This window comes from Mytilus californianus, unplaced genomic scaffold (genome assembly GCF_021869535.1).
Source record: "Mytilus californianus isolate M0D057914Y unplaced genomic scaffold, xbMytCali1.0.p SCAF_10, whole genome shotgun sequence".
Classification (NCBI taxonomy): domain Eukaryota; kingdom Metazoa; phylum Mollusca; class Bivalvia; order Mytilida; family Mytilidae; genus Mytilus; species Mytilus californianus.
In genome coordinates, this window is record NW_026262582.1 from 11,228,597 (window position 1) to 11,247,333 (window position 18,737).

Sequence of the window (18,737 nt, forward strand, 5' to 3'; positions counted from 1 at the left end):
TAAAATTCTTCGAGTGTGACTCTTTAATTTCTAGAAACAAGATGGTATTTTCAAAATTCCCTATTTACAAGGATGCTATATGAAATTCATGGGGAGAACACTAAGGGAGCTACCATTTGATTTTTATGGGGGGCTATAATGAAATTTGAAAAAAAAAGGCAGGACAGGAGTTTTGAGTAAAAAAAAAGGCAGGATGAGCAACTTGGCCAAAAAAAAAGGCAGGATGACAATTTATGTCAAAAAAGTCGGGATGAACTAATAAAAAAAAAAGGCAGGACTGAATAGAGTGAAAAATAAAAAGGCAGGACAGAGATTACAACTAAAAAAAAAATGCAAGACAAAATTTTTCATTCTAGCCCCCCCCCCCCCTCCATAAAAATCAAATGGTAGCTCCCTAATATAATTTGTCTTAATCTAAAGGTGGTGGATACTTTTATTGTTTCACCCAAAATAAATCAATCGTCACTTCAGTGGTCGAATTTCTATTGTTTATGACATTTTCAACCAAACACAACCTTTTGGTGTATGCTTTTGAAAATATTACCTAGAATGCATTAGATTCAGAAAAGGGAATTGTTGCAGTGTTAAAATAGCTCTAAAACACGATTTTGTGAAATTCTACATGAAAAGTTTGAACTTTTCCCAAGGGAGACAATTGTGATCAGCGAATTAAAATCTTGTGTTTCTCATGATCACATTAATAAGCCAAGCAAAATAGTTGTTTCTCATGATTATTAGGTATTGCAAACATGCTTAATTTTGAACTTTTTTTTTTGGAACGTTTGAATTGTATTCCTCTGTCTGTATGCCAGAATTGTAAATATCATGATTATGGCAGGTGACTTTTCATCTGCAAGAAGGTTCTTACACAGCTTAAGAAGAAAAGCATGGCTGATTGACAAAATTCAAAGATGCAGTACTACCATAAACATAATAAATAGTAGCTTATGGACATTACCCTTGAGCTGTGTCGGATAGAAATCGACCTTATGCAAGTGCCTGTATACATGTACATGTATAAGACTTTGATTGATTTAAAAACATTCAAATACATGTATGATATAAAAGATGAATGTTGGTCTGTTTTGTAGGGTTCATATATCAACTCAATTTTCAAACAGTTACAGACTTTTAATAGAGAATTTTTTAACCCGAATAATTTCAGAATAAGTTAGCAAAGGTATTGATATTTATTTGCATAAGGTTGATTTCTATCCGACACAGCTCACTTATTGTAACAGATCACATAGTGTTGTCATTCTTGTAATTAAATTACCAAATCATTTTAAGTACAATGTACAAATGCACCATCTTTTATTTTTTACAAGTAATCAAAGGATCAGATAAATGTCCTTCTTTGTGGATATTTTTAAATTGGAAAAGTCAACAATCATTTTGATATTCCTACACAAGAAAATATATCCTGGTTTTCTAGCTACTTGTTCACCTTTTCTACACAATAATTTTAAGTACTAGAATCATGCAAATAAAAGAAGAAAAAGACTTATAAGCTCATCATCAGTATACCATATAAAAAAGCTATGACACTTTTTCTAGAGCACAAAACAGCGAGCGCAAAAAATGCCGCAAAAAATTGTAACCTTTGAAATTGTTGTCACACACTTAATCCCCCATGGGGATTTTCATAATTTTGCAAGTATGGACATTAACTCACTTTTTAGAATCTTTCCAATGCACTTGAATGTCCATGATGTCAGAATTATATAATGATAAAATTTATAAGCTTTACCTGTTATTGAAGACATTTTTTTTGCTAAATATTGACCTTGACCTTGTCTTTTACAGTTTATTTGGAGGTCTGGTTGCAGACATTAAGAGGAAAATACCATGGTATCCAAGTGATTTTAAAGATTGTTTACACATGCAGTGTGTGGCGTCTGTCATTTATTTGTATCTTGCCACATTAACTCCAAACGTGACATTTGGTGGATTACTGGGAATAGCCACTGATAACTATATGGTAAATGCTAAGAATTAAGCAAGGCTGTTTCAATAAGACATATATGAAAACCATGAAGAAAAGGCTTCACATTTTGGATGAATACATAAGATTTAGTATTTTTCTGACAAGAAAACATATCTAAGCGGAAAAAGGGTGAAGGTTTGGTACCATTAAAACGTTTAAACCCGCTGTATTTGTTTGCACCTGTCCTAAGTCAGGAATCTGGTGTTCAGTAGTTGTCGTTTGTTGATGTGGTTCATAAGTGTTTCTCGTTTCTCGTTTTTTATATAGATTAGACCGTTGGTCTTCCCGTTTGAATGGTTTTACACTAGTAATTTTTGGGGCCCTTTATAGCTTACTGTTCGGTGTGAGCCAAGGCTCCGTGTTGAAGACCGTACTGTGACCTTTAATGGTTTACTTTTATAAATTGTGACTTGGATGGAGAGTTGTCTCATTGGCACTCATACCACATCTTCTTATATCTATATCTAAAAAAATGTTTTTACCCAAACCTTCAAAGTTACTTGGACAATTTTTCGTTGTTTTGACTTTTATATTGTTAGTAATTTTATCAATACAAAAACCAATGGAATTAATTTTTGCCAACCAGCCACTTAAGATTTATCTTATTTCTCAGATATGGCAGCAGGCAATAATGAATAAAAGGAGATGTTGGGTTAACAGATTGATAGGTACTTAGATAAAAAACAAAAAAAAAGATAAATGAATACTGGAAACATAAATGGCATCAAGAAAAAATATAAAAAAAACATTGTTAATATATATAGAGATGCAAGAAAACCCTCTTAAACAAGCCCATAACATATGGAAAAGTGTGAAATACAACACAAGAGATTTCAAGGCACCCCAGGTCTTCCCCCTTAGAAAAGAGACCACCTGCAAAGTAAACAAGATACTGGAAGAAAAACATATATTTCAATTAATATGATTTTTTAGCAGTCATTATTGTCTTGAACATGCTTATGCTAGGAACAAAATTGATTTTGAACATTGTATTTTCAGGGAACAATGGAATGTATCCTGACTGCTGCTTTGACTGGTATCCTGTTTGCGCTTTTTTCTGGACAACCATTGAACATTTTAGGAAGTACTGGTCCCATGTTGGTGTTGGAAATGATAATCTTTAAGTTTTGCAAGTAAGAAAATGCAGCAAATTTCTCTTGTTACAATGTCTTAAAAGCTCTTGAATTTTGATAGCTTTTTGATTTTTTTTAGAAAAAATAACCCACTTGTGTAAACACAATGAAATATACAATCTTATGTAAATAACATTAATGGTACCAATTTACTGCACCAGATGCGCATTTTGACAATAAATGTCTCTTCAGTGATGCTCAAGGCCAAATTTGAAAATAGAAATGTTTGACATTGTACAAGTTATGATTAATTTTCATATTGAGTTCAACTTTCAGAATGTGGAGAAAATGCTTTATAAGGGATATTTCCAAAATGTATTTCTAATGAAGACAATTTATACAAAATGAACACCCATTGCAAACTTAATTTGGTAGGAGTTATTCAAAATAGCTATTTGACATTCAGACATGTTTATTTCAGTGACAGAGGATAAAATTTCCTGCTGTTGAGACCCATGCATCAGACATGTTGGCTATATCTGTTACCTTGTGTTAATGATGTTTTGTTATTTTTTCCAGAGACAGAGACTGGGATTTCCTACCATTGAGAGCATGGGTCGGTCTATGGTCAGCATTTTTTCTCTTGATAATAGTTGCATTTGACCTTAGTGCACTTGTGAAATATATAACAAGATTTACAGAGGAAAGTTTTGCATGCCTTATAGCAATCATTTTTATTGTTGAGGCATTTAAAAAGCTGTTTGCTATAACGAAAAAACATCCTTTCAACATACACCCTGAGATTCCACTGGATTATACATGTGGCTGTTACCATCCAAATTTCACAATGCCGGACCATAACAACAGTACCTTAATGAATATAACATCAGACATCGGATACACTTTAGTGGATATGACAAAAAGTATGTCAGACATTACCTTCAATAAAACAGATTCAAACGTAACCGATTATTCAATGTATTTAACAAAAAAGGATTGTGAGGATAATGGAGGGATACGTTTGGGAAGTGGTTGTGACACAATTGTTTACCATGACAACGTCTTCTTCCTGTCCATCATATTGTTTTTGTTCACCTTTGGAATAGCTTGGACCTTGAAGATGGCCAAGACAAGCAGGTTCTTCCCAACTTTTGTAAGTATAAAATGTTTCCATCTCTTTTTGTGTTATAACTTGACTTGGGATTCATTCTTTATTTAGAGCTATTCCAGCTATACGTGTTAAGGGAGGTAGTGGGGGAAGTTACTTGTAATTTTAGCCCACCATTCTAAAAAAACTTTGATGAATTTTTTTTTTTTAATTGTTGAGGCTATCAAACTCATAACCCATAAAATAAAATTTCAAAAGAAGATCTAGAGCCTTTTGACCCCCAAATCATCAATTCTGGAACAACTCTTACAATATCTTCTTTAATACAGAGGATTTATTTATTTTCCTTGGTATCAATTTACAAAAAATGTACCAGGTCACAGCTAATTCAGCTATTTAATATATACCTATTTTCTTGGTTTCATCATTTTCTCATACTAAAGTTATAAAAATTAGAATTTTCTTTAGGTATGTGACTTTGTAGTTATTCACCCTGCCAACAAAATCAACTTAAATTTGTTTACCCAATGGTTAATAATGAACCACAGAAAAGGAGGTAAATTCATCATTGTTCATGGGTCACTGACTTTGGTGGAATAGGTGAACCACAAATACAAATGTTCAACAAAGTACATTTTGTACAAATCTTATATCATATAAAAGTAAGGAGTTGTGGTATCATTGCCAATGAGACAACTATCCACCAAAGTTCAAATGAACTTGATGTAAGCAATTATAGGCAACCGTACAGCCTTCAGCAATGATGAAAACTCATACTGTATAGTCTGCTATCGATAAAAGGCCCCGACATGAAAAATATGGAACAATTCAATTGAGAAAACTAACAGCCTAATTTATAACAAAACAATTTACAAATAAACAAATATGACTGACATGACCCAACGACAACCACTATAGCTTATATCATGTATATGCAGACTCTGGCAAAAACAGGAAATCAAATATCCACCAAAATATAATTTTTCCTCCATCCACGAAAATGAATGAATCCACAGTATATCTTAAAACTTCACTAAAAGAGTCACGTGAACTTTTTAAAAAAATTTAATGTATAGATCTGCATGATCTGAGAATACTACTTATTAATTTATTATTTAAGAATAAACAAAATATCAATGCAAGATATTCTTTGCGTTCATCAGACGATAATTGTCTTTTCAACCCACGTCCACGAACAAATTTTATGATAAAGACACTTCAATATTCCTGTACTGTTCTTTAAAACAGTATTCCTGTAGAAATAAAAGATAGAACAGTTCAAAACAAGGTATCATAATTTATTGTTTTTAGAACAAAATGGCTAATTATAAGATTCAAATACGACATGTACAACATGCAAGACCAATGAAATAATTATCACAGAAGTTTATCTGTAGTAAAAATATCCATATATTTGTCTTATACATCATTAAGGAAATATGTTAATGAGACGTAACACTTAATCTGTATGTTTTTTCACCATTTGTTTGCATAGTTAGTTGTATTTTTGTATATGTATATATATTATTATATTATTTATCTCAGGGGAGATATGTATTGTACAAACTGATTTTACCCTCTTTAAATAAAGTATTAATTATTATAATTATTATCATATATTTTTGGATGTGTTGAAGAATTTGACAAGTTTTCTCTTCATTTTAGGTTCGTCAGTATTTGAGTGATTTCGCTGTGTTGATCTCTATTTTATGTATGGTGTTACTGGATTACTTTATCGGTGTGCCCACACCAAAACTTGAAGTTCCAGCAAAATTTGCTGTAAGTATAACCACCTTTATTATCATGATTATAATTTTGTTTGATATATGTTTTGTTTTAAATGGAGGTATGATAAGAAGATAAGTATAAAGGAAGCAACCAATAAAATTTAATTTTGTTTATGTAAATTTTCAATATACCCAATTGCAGTCATACAAATTTTAGACACCATGGTACTGAGACTCATAAATCAACCAATCAAAATGCTGGATTCTGTGTTTCGAGCACAAATCTTGTACTCCGAGTACTGAGTAAAGTTTAATGACAGAGAGCCCTGGCCTTGCGGTCATACAAATTTTGAATACAATTAGCGTACTCAGACTCATAAATCAACCAATCAAAATGCTGGATTCTATGCTTCAAACATTTGTCAAACACATATTTTGTACTTTTGAGTACTGAGTGAAGTTGTATGACTGATAGCCCAGGTCCTTGTAATTATAAGAATGAAATAATGTATCATAGTGAGTGGATCATGTATGGTGAAGTACACTTAAGCATAGAATCTAGAAAATGTATGCAATTGATTTTTTAACCTTACACATTGGAATGAAGAAATTATTTAAAATTTCCACAAATAGTAAAATTAAGGAATATGAATGAATTAAGTGCAGTTTTCTTCCAATAAAATCCTTTTGTTGTTGAAAAATTTGAACTGCAGATTTAATTCAGCAGCTGTATTTAAATTCCAGCCCTCCAGCCCTCATCGTGGATGGTTCATTAATCCGTTTAGTCCAAGGAACCCATGGTGGACTATTCTAGTTGCAGCTGGACCAGCCATTGTTGCAGTCATTCTTATATTTATGGACCAGCAGATTACAGCTGTCATTGTAAACAGAAAAGAAAACAAACTTCGAGTGAGTTGATAATTCCCTGTTTATGGGTAATTTTATTGTTTGTACTAAAAAAAAAATGTTCCTTCAAACATGTGACCAGTATACACAACGATGCTCCTCTAGATTGTTGTTTATCCTTCAGTTGTAAAGCATCACTTCCCCCTGTGTTTATTTACCGCCACATGCAGGGGGGATTTGCTATGTTTGACACGGCATGGCAGTTTCGAAGTGGAAAAAACGATCAAGGTAAGAAAAGTATCAGAATTTATTTTTTGAGAATTGTTAGCACCAAATAATGTATTGCACAGAAGGAAGCGAACCATAATCTATTTTCAGCAAGCAGAATCAGACGTTTCAAGTTCTCCGTTTTACTCAAACACCTCTCCCTAGTTTTCCATGTTGCAGATTTTGAGACTTCATATACAAGTGTCAGGATAAAAACTATTTTTGGCAATTTTCCTGTATGATTTATATAGAAAATAATTCCTATCATAGAATTTAACAAAAAGCCACCTACTTAGTCAAAATATATTGGTTTTAAATTAAACTTTTTATCAAAATGTAATTTGTTGTTGGGAGCCGAATCCACCAACACATAAACTTCATCAAATTTCTTCACCAGTTTTCTCTACAAAGCACAGGTGCATGCTCTAAACAGGGCTTATTCTGAAAAGGAAAATGGCTTTATTTTCAATTGAAAATATATTTGGCAGATTTTCGTTTGTAAATATAGATGGCAGTATATCTGTGGAGTAAGTAAGCGAATTTGTTTCGAAGTAAGTCTTTTTTAGAGCGTGCACATGTGCTTTGTAGATAAAACTTGTGAAGAAATTTGATGAAGTTTATGTGTTGGTGGAATCGGCTTCAGGGAAAATCTTATACAGAGGTCTGCTCTGTGATTTTGCTCCATGTTTTGGTGCATTATGCCATAGTTGTGACCTCTTCCTGACCATGATAGTATCAGTTGTCACAAACTGTATAGTCATTTGCTCTTTGTTTTTCAGAAAGGAAATGGATATCATCTGGACATGATGGTTGTCACAGTCTGCATAATTATATGCTCCTTGTTTGGTCTCCCTTGGTATGTTGCTGCAACTGTGTCAGCACTTGCTCACATTATGAGTTTAAGGAAAGAGTCGGAATCTGCAGCTCCTGGAGAAAAACCTACATTCCTTGGTGTAAGGTGAGTAAATACTCAAATGATAAACCTGTAGTCCTTGCTGTAAGATGAGTAAATACTCAAATGATAAACCTGTAGTGTCCTTGCTGTAAGGTGAGTAAATACTCAAATGATAAACCTGTAGTCCTTGCTGTAAGGTGAGTAAATACTCAAATGATAAACCTGTAGTCCTTGCTGTAAGGTGAGTTGTTATTCAATAAAAGCCTACAGTGCTTGGTGTTAGGCAGGTAATTGTTCAATGAAAATAAAAATTCCTTGCAGTTTGCTGAGGAATGACTCAATTTAAGCTGACTTTACTTGATGTATTCATTCAAATAAAAGTAAAAGTTTTTGTCGAGCCTATGACTTTTGTCGCAGAAAGCTCGACATAGGGATAGTGATCAGGCGGCGGTGGCAGCATTAGCTAACTTCTTAAAAGCTTTATATTTTCCAAGGTGGAAGACCTTGATGCTTCATACTTTGTATATAGATGCCTTATGTTATGAAGTTTCCGTCTGTCATATGTCCATTGTCCTTGACCACATTTTCATGGTTGAGTGACTTCTTGAAAAAAAAGGGAAGATTTTTTTGTAATGTTAATTTCTCTCTTATTATGAGTAATAGGATAACTATATTCAATATGTGCATACCTTGCAAGGTCCTCATGCCCGTCAGACAGTTTTCATCTGACCTTGACCTCATTTCATGGATCAGTTAACAAGGTTAAGTTTTCATGGTCAAGTCCATATATCAGATATTATAAGCAATAGGTCTTCTATATTTGGTGTATGGAATAATTGTAAGGTGTACATGTCCAGCTGGCAGGTGTCGTCTGATCTTGACCTCATTTTCATGGTTCAGTGGTTAAAGTTAAGTTTTTGTGTTCTGGTCTTTTTTTCTAATACTATATGCAATAGGTCAACTATATTTGGTGTATGGAAATATTTTACAATGTACAGGTCAGTCTGGCAGGTTTTATTTGACCTTGACCTCATTTTCACAGTTTATTGCTCAGTGTTCAGTTTTTGTCTGTTTTTTCTTAAACTATAACCAATAGGTCAACTATATTTGTTGTATGGAATGATTGTAAGGTGTATATGTCTGTCTGGCAGGTATCATCTGACCCTTTATTTAGTTCATTCAGACTTATGCGTTCTTATTTGAAATATTTTCCTCTGCAATACTTTAAAATTTGACGTTCAAGATTGGTCAAACAAGAGTTTTGTCACTTCAGTGATGTTAAAGTCACTAATCTGCTAATTGTTTTGTTAATTATACCATACAGAGGTGTCAAACTTTAAAGGAAATAGCCAAGAAAGTCTTAGAATCGTCCTGCCTAGGAAAAAAAATCAATAATCTATGACAAGTGCACGAGTAAATAAGTTTTTAAACAATATTAATCTCAAAATACTAAAACGTTTGTCATAGTAATCCCAAACCTGCATTGAACCATTTAATATCTTTTTTAATGATTTAAAAACATTAAAATGTGCCTAAATCCCCCCTCAATTCATGTGCAAAAAATTGATGGAAAAAAATGCATTTCTTCTTATTCTTGTGTATATTTCTCCTGTAGTAGGGAGCACCTGGTAATCCCAAACCTTATTTTTATATTAAACCATTAAATATGTTTTTTAATGATTTAACTGGAAATCAGGTGAAAACAATATCTTCAGAGCACCTGAGATCACCCCCCCCCCCCCCCCCCCCCTAAATTTTTTTGTTTTTGTAGGGGTTCATGTCGCTCAGTCTTTAGTTTACTATGTTGTGTATTGTGTACTGTTGTTTGTCTTTTGGTCTTTTTTTTTGTCATGGCGTCAGTTTATTTTCAACCTTGAAGTTTAATGTCCCTTTGGTATCTTTAATATCTTTTTTAATGATTAAAAAACGTAAAAATATTTGCCTAAATCCCCCCTCAACTTTAAGTTTAAATGTCCCTTTGGTATTTTTTATATGAAAAATGAAATGAAGTGACAAAACTCATGTTTATTTTAAACTTTGAGTTTCATTGTCCCCTTGGTATCTTGTGCCTCCCTTTTATCTAGTTACTAGAATATATTCTCCACTAGTTTTCATAAATTAAATACTGTAAATTCAGAAATTATTGCGTGCATTTATTATTGCGATTTTGTCATTTTAGACTAAAATGCGATTTTATTTTTTGCGATATTGAGAAAAATCCTGTTTAATTCATATAAAATAATTCAAAATGCGAGTTTAAATTATTGCGATTATAACTCTGTCGCATTTTTCGCAATAATAAAAACATCGCAATAATTTCTGAATTTACAGTAACACTTTTTGCACCCCTCAGGTCCTCTTTCAAATTAAAATTGTCATCTAGTTTCTTATTCTGCTTAATACTCTGTTATCTAAAGTTGATTGGAAACAATCTGTGTTTAGTTTATAGCTTTTATTGACTGTATTTCTTTTTTTATTTTATAGGGAACAGCGTGTTACAGCACTATTGGTTGGAATATTGAGTGGGGTGTCTGTGTTTATGACACCGATTTTAACGGTAATCTCAATTTATCATCATTGACAGAAGAGATTTAATTATCTTTCCAAAGAGTCTCTTAACACAGATTTCAGACCAACTCAATTTTTTACTCTAAAATTTTACAGTATGATAAATGTAAATCCATAATTTTTTGCGACATTCCTATTATTGCAAAAATTGCAAAAGGATAGATTCAGAAAATTAAAAGTTGCATCGTTTCTACCACTCTTTCAGGAAATTGCACTAATTGGTCTCTATTTTTTTTGTCCATTTTTCAACAATGGCAATAATAATTGCACACATTAATTATGAATTTACAGTAATAGATTTTGATCATTTTTCAAAAATTTCCAAAAAAAATCACAGATTTTACCCAAATGATTGTTGAGTTGTCCTATACCATGCACAAGGGGTAGGTAACTCTTGTATTCTTATTAAAATCAAAACACTTTATTAATGCAGATCAAAACATTTTTAGTAAATGTAAGTTTCTGCTCACAATAGTTCTATCATATATTAATATAAGGGGAAAACAAATTTAAATCTTTTTCAACAATATCAATGTTGGATTACTTTTAATGTCTGAAGCATTCTGTATATTGTAAATTTAAAATGAGGCAGGTGTTACCTGTAAAAGACAATGGAAGTAGTTATTATTTTTATGAACCTTTTCGGTGATCAATTATACAATTTTGCGGGAAGTCAAATGCTTCGACAACATGGCAGCACCTGTCAACAGGCCTGGTGCTTAAATGCATGTGTTGTTGAGAGCCTGTCTATGAGAAAACCATGCAAAATGCTAAAAATGGTCTGGAAGCAAGTTTTGAAAATTAATGTTATGAGACATGTATCTAGAAGGGTAACATGTTGGGACTCTGTGTATACCATCTAAAGTGAAAATATTTCATTCTATTGAAAAAAAGAATTAACAATTTTGGTTTCACTAGATTTTTCTTTTTATTAATTCTTTTACTATATATATATTTTTGTGTGTAAATTAATCTTTATATGTTTTAATTTTTATAGATAATCCCTATGCCTGTCCTATATGGTGTGTTCTTATACATGGGTGTAGCTGCTCTCAAAGGCATGCAGGTAAGATATACTAACTTGAGAGTACACCTATATGGTGTGTTCTTATACATGGGTGTAGCTGCTCTAAAAGGCATGGAGGTAAGATATACTAACTTGAGGGTACACCTATACAGTGTGTTCTATACATGGGTGTAGCTGCTCTCAAAGGCATGCAGGTAAGATATACTAACTTGAGGGTACACCTATAAATTTACACTTTTAAACTGACAGTATCCATTGCAGGCAAAACATTTTTTTGAAATTTGTGCAATTCATCTTATTTGACTCATAACCATTGATGACACAAAACTAAATAAAAGAATGATTTTCTTCATCCATTTTATTGTAAAACCCTTTATTTTCTTGTCGTATTTAACCAAGCATTGGAAATATTCAAAGAGTGACTGAACGACACATTGATTTCACAAATTGTGTAGGCCATGGGCTCTCTAATGGAAGTGTAAAATGCAAGGTACTCTATTTTTTCTACATGTATATTCCCCATTTGATTTGGTGCAGCGTCTGTGATAATGTCTTGACAACATCCATTGTTGCATGATACCAGAAGAGTGAAACTTTGGGATATATTTCACATGTGAAACTATCAGTTTTTATTTAACTGGGAAATCACGATATTTAAATGCAATCGATGAAATAATTTCTAAACACTAACACTAATCCAACATAAAAAAATTACAATTATAAGTAACTCTGTTTTTTCTTCTTTTTTCAGTTGACGGACAGAATTTTGATCCTTTTGATGCCCACCAAGTACCAACCCGATCACATCTTTTTACGTCATGTTAAAACCACAAGAGTGCATTTATTTACTCTCATCCAAATTCTTTGTCTGGTTGTATTATGGGCAATTAAGACCACCAAATCGATTTCAATCGTTTTTCCCGTGATGGTCTTGGGAACATGCTTTGTCAGAAAAGCAATAGAAAAAATCTTCTCTTTTGATGAACTGAAATGGCTTGATGATATAATGCCTGATGATAGTAAGAAGAAAAAAGAAGATGAAGAAGAACTAAAAAATGATGATGAAGATGAAGAAGTAAGAAAACTCTATCAATAGTGGAACATTTATAATAATGTCAACTGCATATTGATCAAGAAAGAAACTACTATTAATATGCATAAATAATTTTACTCATGTTAATATTGATTTGTTCATATACCTTGTTCATACTTCCAAAAAATATTTTTTCACACTTTTCTCAAAAACAGCAAAGCAGAAAACATCAAATTTAGTCAGCAGCTTGTCAGTGATGAGTTGTAATGTGTATGAGGGTGGGTAAGACACCTACATTATTGCCATTACTTTTAGTAAGGAGTGAGGGGTGCTTAACACAACAAAGCATGCATTCTTGTTGATACTGTTCAATCATTAAAATTTTTGGTATCATAATGAGAACACCCAACGTTATCAATTTTATTCTTCCAAATGATTGGTCACTGTTAACAAGGTTTTCTGACAGATTGTTTTTTTTCGCAATTTCAGTGCATAAAGTTTGGAGCAAGGGTAAACTTGACCTATACCCACTCAATCCACACAAATTTGGTACTCCACAAATAATACTAAATCCACAGTACTTTAAAAATTAGAGCTTCTTTTGTCCGTCCATCTGTCCCGCTTCAGGTTAAAGTTTTCGGTCAAGGTAGTTTTTGATGAAGTTGAAGTCCAATCAACTTGAAACTTAGTACACATGTTCCCTATGATATGTTCTTTCTAATTTCAATGCCAATTTAGAGTTTGACCCCAATTTTACGGTCCAGTGACTATAGAAAATGATAGTGCGAGTGGGGCATCCATGTACTATGGACACATTCTTGTTTAATTCCAAATTCTGGTTATCTTGATCTACAAATACAAGTGACTATGATTCCACCATGTAAAGGACAAATTATCTCTTTAATAGAGAGGTGGAAGAAACCAGAGGAATAGTCAAACTCAACAATCTAAAACTAACTTACAATACCATGGCAAAAGTCAAACCAAAAGACAAACAACAGTATACAAAACACAATATACGAAACTATAGACTGAGCAACATGATTAAAGAGAGACAACTTTACAAAGAGAGAAACAACATTTGTCAAAAGAAATTTAAAAATTATTTTCTCATTTATTTTCAGACGGAAAGTTTACTTGGTGATGAAAAGCGAAGACTTAATGAAATGAAAGCCATTTATGGTCAAGGAGATAAATTCAGTGGTAAGACACCTTTCGCCCAGGATCGGGTGAATATTACGGAGGAAGTAAACAAGACGGGAATCTGGTTACAAGTCAGACGTGACTCGATGCCTGTTATAAGAGATCCGGACCAGAGTAATGGAGGACTTCACAATAGGTTAGGAACTAGTTTATAAAAATTGGGAGAATTTAGCAAAGGGGGGTAATAAAAACTATTAGTGGAAGACAGACGGACAGACAGACAACACCATGAACAAAAGAAAAAAGTAAAACGAACAAAAAATACAACACAGAAATCTGAAGATTGAGCAACAAGATCCCAGACCAAAAAATTGTTGAACTCAAATGCTCAGTAGTTCCTGCTACTCAACTGGCACCTGTCATGTTATCGAGGATGGCTTTCTTCACAATAAGCTCTTTAGTGGTTTCACAATGACGTTAGGTTTGCTAACTGTGGATTACTAATTTTTATGGATTAAGTAGGAATTTGAGGAGTAAAAGCTAAGAATGGTCAATATAAAGTGTCTGGGTAGGGTGATATGTCCCCCTCTGCCCATTTTACTAACTGTCTCGTGAGCTCAAACACAAAGTATCCACCTCAGTAGGTCAGAAGGAGGCAGATTTCATGATCACATCATAGTAACATATTATTACTAGATGTGCATGTAATATTTTCCACTGGATTATAAGCAGCCATCAATCATTCAATCAAGTAGTTTGATGTTTTATATCAGATCTTTATAAGTTCTATTTATTAAAATCACGTGGGTTTATTTCCTTCTTTTTTTCACCTGTTTTTTGTTTGTAGCATTTCTGTTTGAATTTTTTTGTATGTTCTTTGTTTATTTCTTAGGAAAAATGGATCAAAAGACAAGAAGGATAAAAAACCTGCAGAAAAGACTTCTTTCTTTGTTGGTGAAGACGAAAGAACTCCTCTGAAAGAAGAACATGAAGAAGATGATATGGTTTAGATATATATTCATTAAATTTCAACATGTGAAACTTTAAAATGTGAAACTTTAAAATATAAATGTGAAACTTTAAAATGTGAAACTTGAAATCATGAAACTTTAAAATTTTTGTAATTTTAAGTATGTGAAGATTGATAGACACAAATTAAAGTATTAAACTTTTTCTGATTTTTGTCATCTTAAGTGGAAGATGGACAAGAAAATTAAAGGTCTTTTCCTGGTTGTGAAAAAGATGTAATGAAAATGTGTAACTGTTGAATATAGTTTCATTTAGTGCTTTGATGCTTCTAGTCAGAAATTGTAGAATTTCAAAACATGGTGTTAAATTCCTACTAAAGACAAAAATCTTTTTCATATCACAAGCTATTGTAGTTTTGTTTTGTGTCAATATGAATATCCAATTACATTAACACTTAATTTTAACATCAGTTGAGGTAGTTTAAATTAAAATTAAAGAATGAATATTTTTTTCATATGTTGATCAGATTGTTAAGTATATTTTTACATACTGATATGTTTAGTATAGATTTATGTACTGTTTGTTATATTAAGCACATTATACGATACTGATATGTTTAGTATAGTTTTATAATGGACAATTTACCTATTGTTAAAATATGTCATATATTTTTATAATATTTGTGAATTATAAAAATTAATATGAAATTTATATATTCCAGTTGATATTTTCAGAGTAGTTTTTTGAAATATTTATTATGCATTTCCGGCACATATTTTGAAAATATCTAAAAAAAAAAAAAAAACTTGGTGATTTTTTTAAAACATTATCAAAACAATGTTTGCGTTTAACTAATAAGTCTTCCAAATGCTAGTTGTTGTCCTACATGTTTACTTCTAATTGTTTTGAAACAATGCTTTTGACTGTATTATTATTTGAGTTCAGAATAAATAGATGTACTTTTTCTTACATTATAAGTTTATCCTATGCAAAGATCTTGCCAAAGTAAATTTTGATGAAGTTATATAAATACTCTATTTTTGCAAAACATATAAATCTGAATCTGATATTTATTTTGAAAAATTCTAAACTGTATAAAATCAGGAATAATTTATCTTTTTGATCCTGAATCATATAAATTGTTGATAGATGTATATTTGTTTTTAAATCCTGAACTGTATAACATTTTGAAATATCTTCTTTTTTTAAATCCTAAATATTATAAAAGTCTTGAATGATTGTATTAAAGGTTGGAAAGTTTATTGTTTTAAACCCTTAACTGTATAAAAGCTTGATAGATATTTTTTTGAAAAGTCTGCAACTAGAAAATCTTGAAAGCTGCAGTCAAATTAATGACACACTCACACAGAATATCTAGTAATTGTTGAATATGAAAACAGTCTGTTATGAATCTCATGAAGAAACCAAAGTGCTTTGAACTTGTGTGTGTAATATATAAGCCATAATATTCCCAGATAACACTCAGATGTTTTAAGCATAATATGTTCATATTGTTACATAAGTACTAGTCAGTTCTATGTGACATGCATGTAAGTATTTTACAATTATTTTTTTTTGTAGTAGTTATTTTATAATAGACCTGTTGAACTAGACAAAACATTTCTCTGCTTTGTTATGTTTCCAGTAATATGAAAAAAAGGAGAAAATGACATGAATTTAATAAAATTTATAGTTTGTAAATGTCATTTGTTCAGTTAGATTAAACTGTTAGGTCAGTGGGAATCAGGTCAATCTGTGCAGTTCTTTCTCAAAGAGTACTTTTAGATTCCACACTGTTAACCTAACACGTTATATGTTGGCATTCAGTACAACAGTTAAATGGTGCTCCGGAATGATTTTTTTTGCCTGAAGATAAACAGACAAAGATTTAGAATTTGTTAGTTGGTGTAATGTGAATGAATCTCAATTTTCAAATATTTCTCATTAGAAAAAAAAAAATGCTTCATTTTAACATGAGGACTCCAATTTAAAGAATAAATTTTAGTTCTTTACATTTATGTACATAAATATCTATTTGATTTTGCCAAGTAATTAATTTCTTATAATGAAATAACTTTTTATAGAGAAAAATGAACGTGCAATTGATTTATCTTTGCTATTAATTAAGTTTTTTTTTTAAAGATTTATATATTTAATTTTAGCAGTAATGTAAGACATTTTTATTCATGTATTTAACATGCAGTATGTCGTTTGTATATTACATTTAAAACAACGAATATCAATAAATAAAAAAATATTTTATAAAACATTGTATATCTAAATGTTATAGTTTATTAAATTCATTTAAAGCTTATAATTTTATTAAATTCATTTAAAGCTTATAACTTTATTAAATTCATTTAAAGCTTATTTTTTACCAATTACATACATTTTTACTTCTCATTGCCTTTTTCTTCCTGTGCTCGAATATTCATTTGCACATTTGTGCAATAAATTATGGATATTTGTTTTAATTAATTTTAATGCATACAAAATTTACACCTGTAAATATTTTAAACGTTTCATATGTATCAGCATTTTATATTGATGGTGGAATCATATTTTGACTGGAAATATCACTTTAATTATGACTAATTTCAAAATGAGTTTGGTTTGTTTTTTGTGAAATTGATCCCACCATGTATTCAATGTTTATTATAGCAATTGATAAGCATATAAAATTTTTATTTTTTTAAGCATTCATTATTGTAAATACACTTAAAATTAATTGTAAATTTTAGCTGTACTGTTCTGCAATTATTTATCATTATTTTAAATTTGAGAGAAAATGTTTTCATTGGAAATTTCACAGCTAGACATGTGTTATGCTACATTTATGTAAATAAATTCATCAAAGAAACCAGAAAATCACTCATTATCAAATATTTCTTATGAACGCAATGTACAGATGTCACAAACTTCATAAAAGTCGTTCAAACTGATATCAGATAAGGTCAACAAAAAATAAATGTCTCGGTCAGTAAAAAGATTAATACAGCCAAGTTTAAGTGACTTATTATATTAAGCAATCATTCAGCCACAAGCTCTATTTTGTTAATACATTGTAGACTGAATACACCTATACTGCCGTGGCTTGACCGTTCAACAGTTGTTCTGATGTATACACTGTATGAAACATATTAGAAATCGTTTCTTGGAGGCCTCCTGTTAACTTCAATTTGGATAAAAATTCATATTGCTGTTGAAGGTCATAGTGTAAAATATTTTTGATTTTGAATATCAACATAGTAAAATATATTTTGTTCATATCCTGAAATGAAATTGTGATCCACTAACTTGTGATGTCCTGTTTGAAAGTCACAGGGATATTTGTGAACTAGCATCCTGGACTTTTTTTGCAACTACGTGATTTTTTGTTGTATGGATGTCATAATGATGCAGTTATTTCTATCTAAGCACATTTTTGTTAATTTGGTAACATCATGGATATGTGTTAAGAACAAGGCTTTAATATCTTATGATACATATCATTATATTTATATTTTATTTTGATTTGCTGAATTCAACAAAGAGCTTTTATTTAATGCTAAACATGTATTTGACTCTATACACAAGACTTGTAAGAATATGCAAATTGTTAAATATTCATTTAGGATTTTCATGAATATGTATGTGATAACCATAAATGATTTAAAATAATAAAACAGGATATAATTTTTTCGGTGGTCTGTTTTTTGTTTAGGCATCACATACATGTGAACCTTCTGTGGGGGAGACAATAATCCTATTTTCAGGAGTCTGCTTCTGTTCTCCATTTGAAGAGATCCAAATCCTGTGTATAAAAGATCAAATGAATGAAATTTTCCTGGGATGCAATTTTTGCTACGTTTGTTTCAAACATTCAATGATGTGGTTAAAACCAGATGCAAACATGTGAACCTCCCGACGGGAGTACAATAATCCCGTTTTCAGAGGTATCCTCCCGTCCTGTTGAAGAGAAAAAAATCCAGTGTATAAAATATTTCACGAATGAAAATTTTCAGGCGCCATTTTTTTTTACTACAATGTTTACAAATGTTTGTTATTGAAGACGAAAAAACCCAAGAGTACCGAACATATCCGATGTAACTGAC

General features: G+C 31.4%; 1 protein-coding gene across 6 annotated transcripts in view; it reads left to right on the forward strand.

Annotated features, from left to right (window-relative positions):
• Positions 1-18,322, forward strand: part of LOC127717604 (electroneutral sodium bicarbonate exchanger 1-like) — a 52,763-nt gene extending 34,441 nt beyond the window's left edge. For all 6 annotated transcript variants that reach the window (XM_052223311.1, XM_052223310.1, XM_052223312.1 and 3 more), the window contains 11 exons: positions 1,807-1,981; positions 2,987-3,120; positions 3,640-4,213; positions 5,834-5,947; positions 6,640-6,804; positions 7,788-7,966; positions 10,388-10,460; positions 11,469-11,537; positions 12,250-12,573; positions 13,656-13,870; positions 14,567-18,322. In XM_052223311.1, the coding sequence (XP_052079271.1) occupies positions 1,807-1,981; positions 2,987-3,120; positions 3,640-4,213; positions 5,834-5,947; positions 6,640-6,804; positions 7,788-7,966; positions 10,388-10,460; positions 11,469-11,537; positions 12,250-12,573; positions 13,656-13,870; positions 14,567-14,684 (2,140 nt within the window). In that variant the 3' untranslated portion in view covers positions 14,685-18,322. The remainder of the gene's footprint in view (positions 1-1,806; positions 1,982-2,986; positions 3,121-3,639; positions 4,214-5,833; positions 5,948-6,639; positions 6,805-7,787; positions 7,967-10,387; positions 10,461-11,468; positions 11,538-12,249; positions 12,574-13,655; positions 13,871-14,566) is intronic.
• The last annotated feature ends 415 nt before the right edge of the window (positions 18,323-18,737 follow it).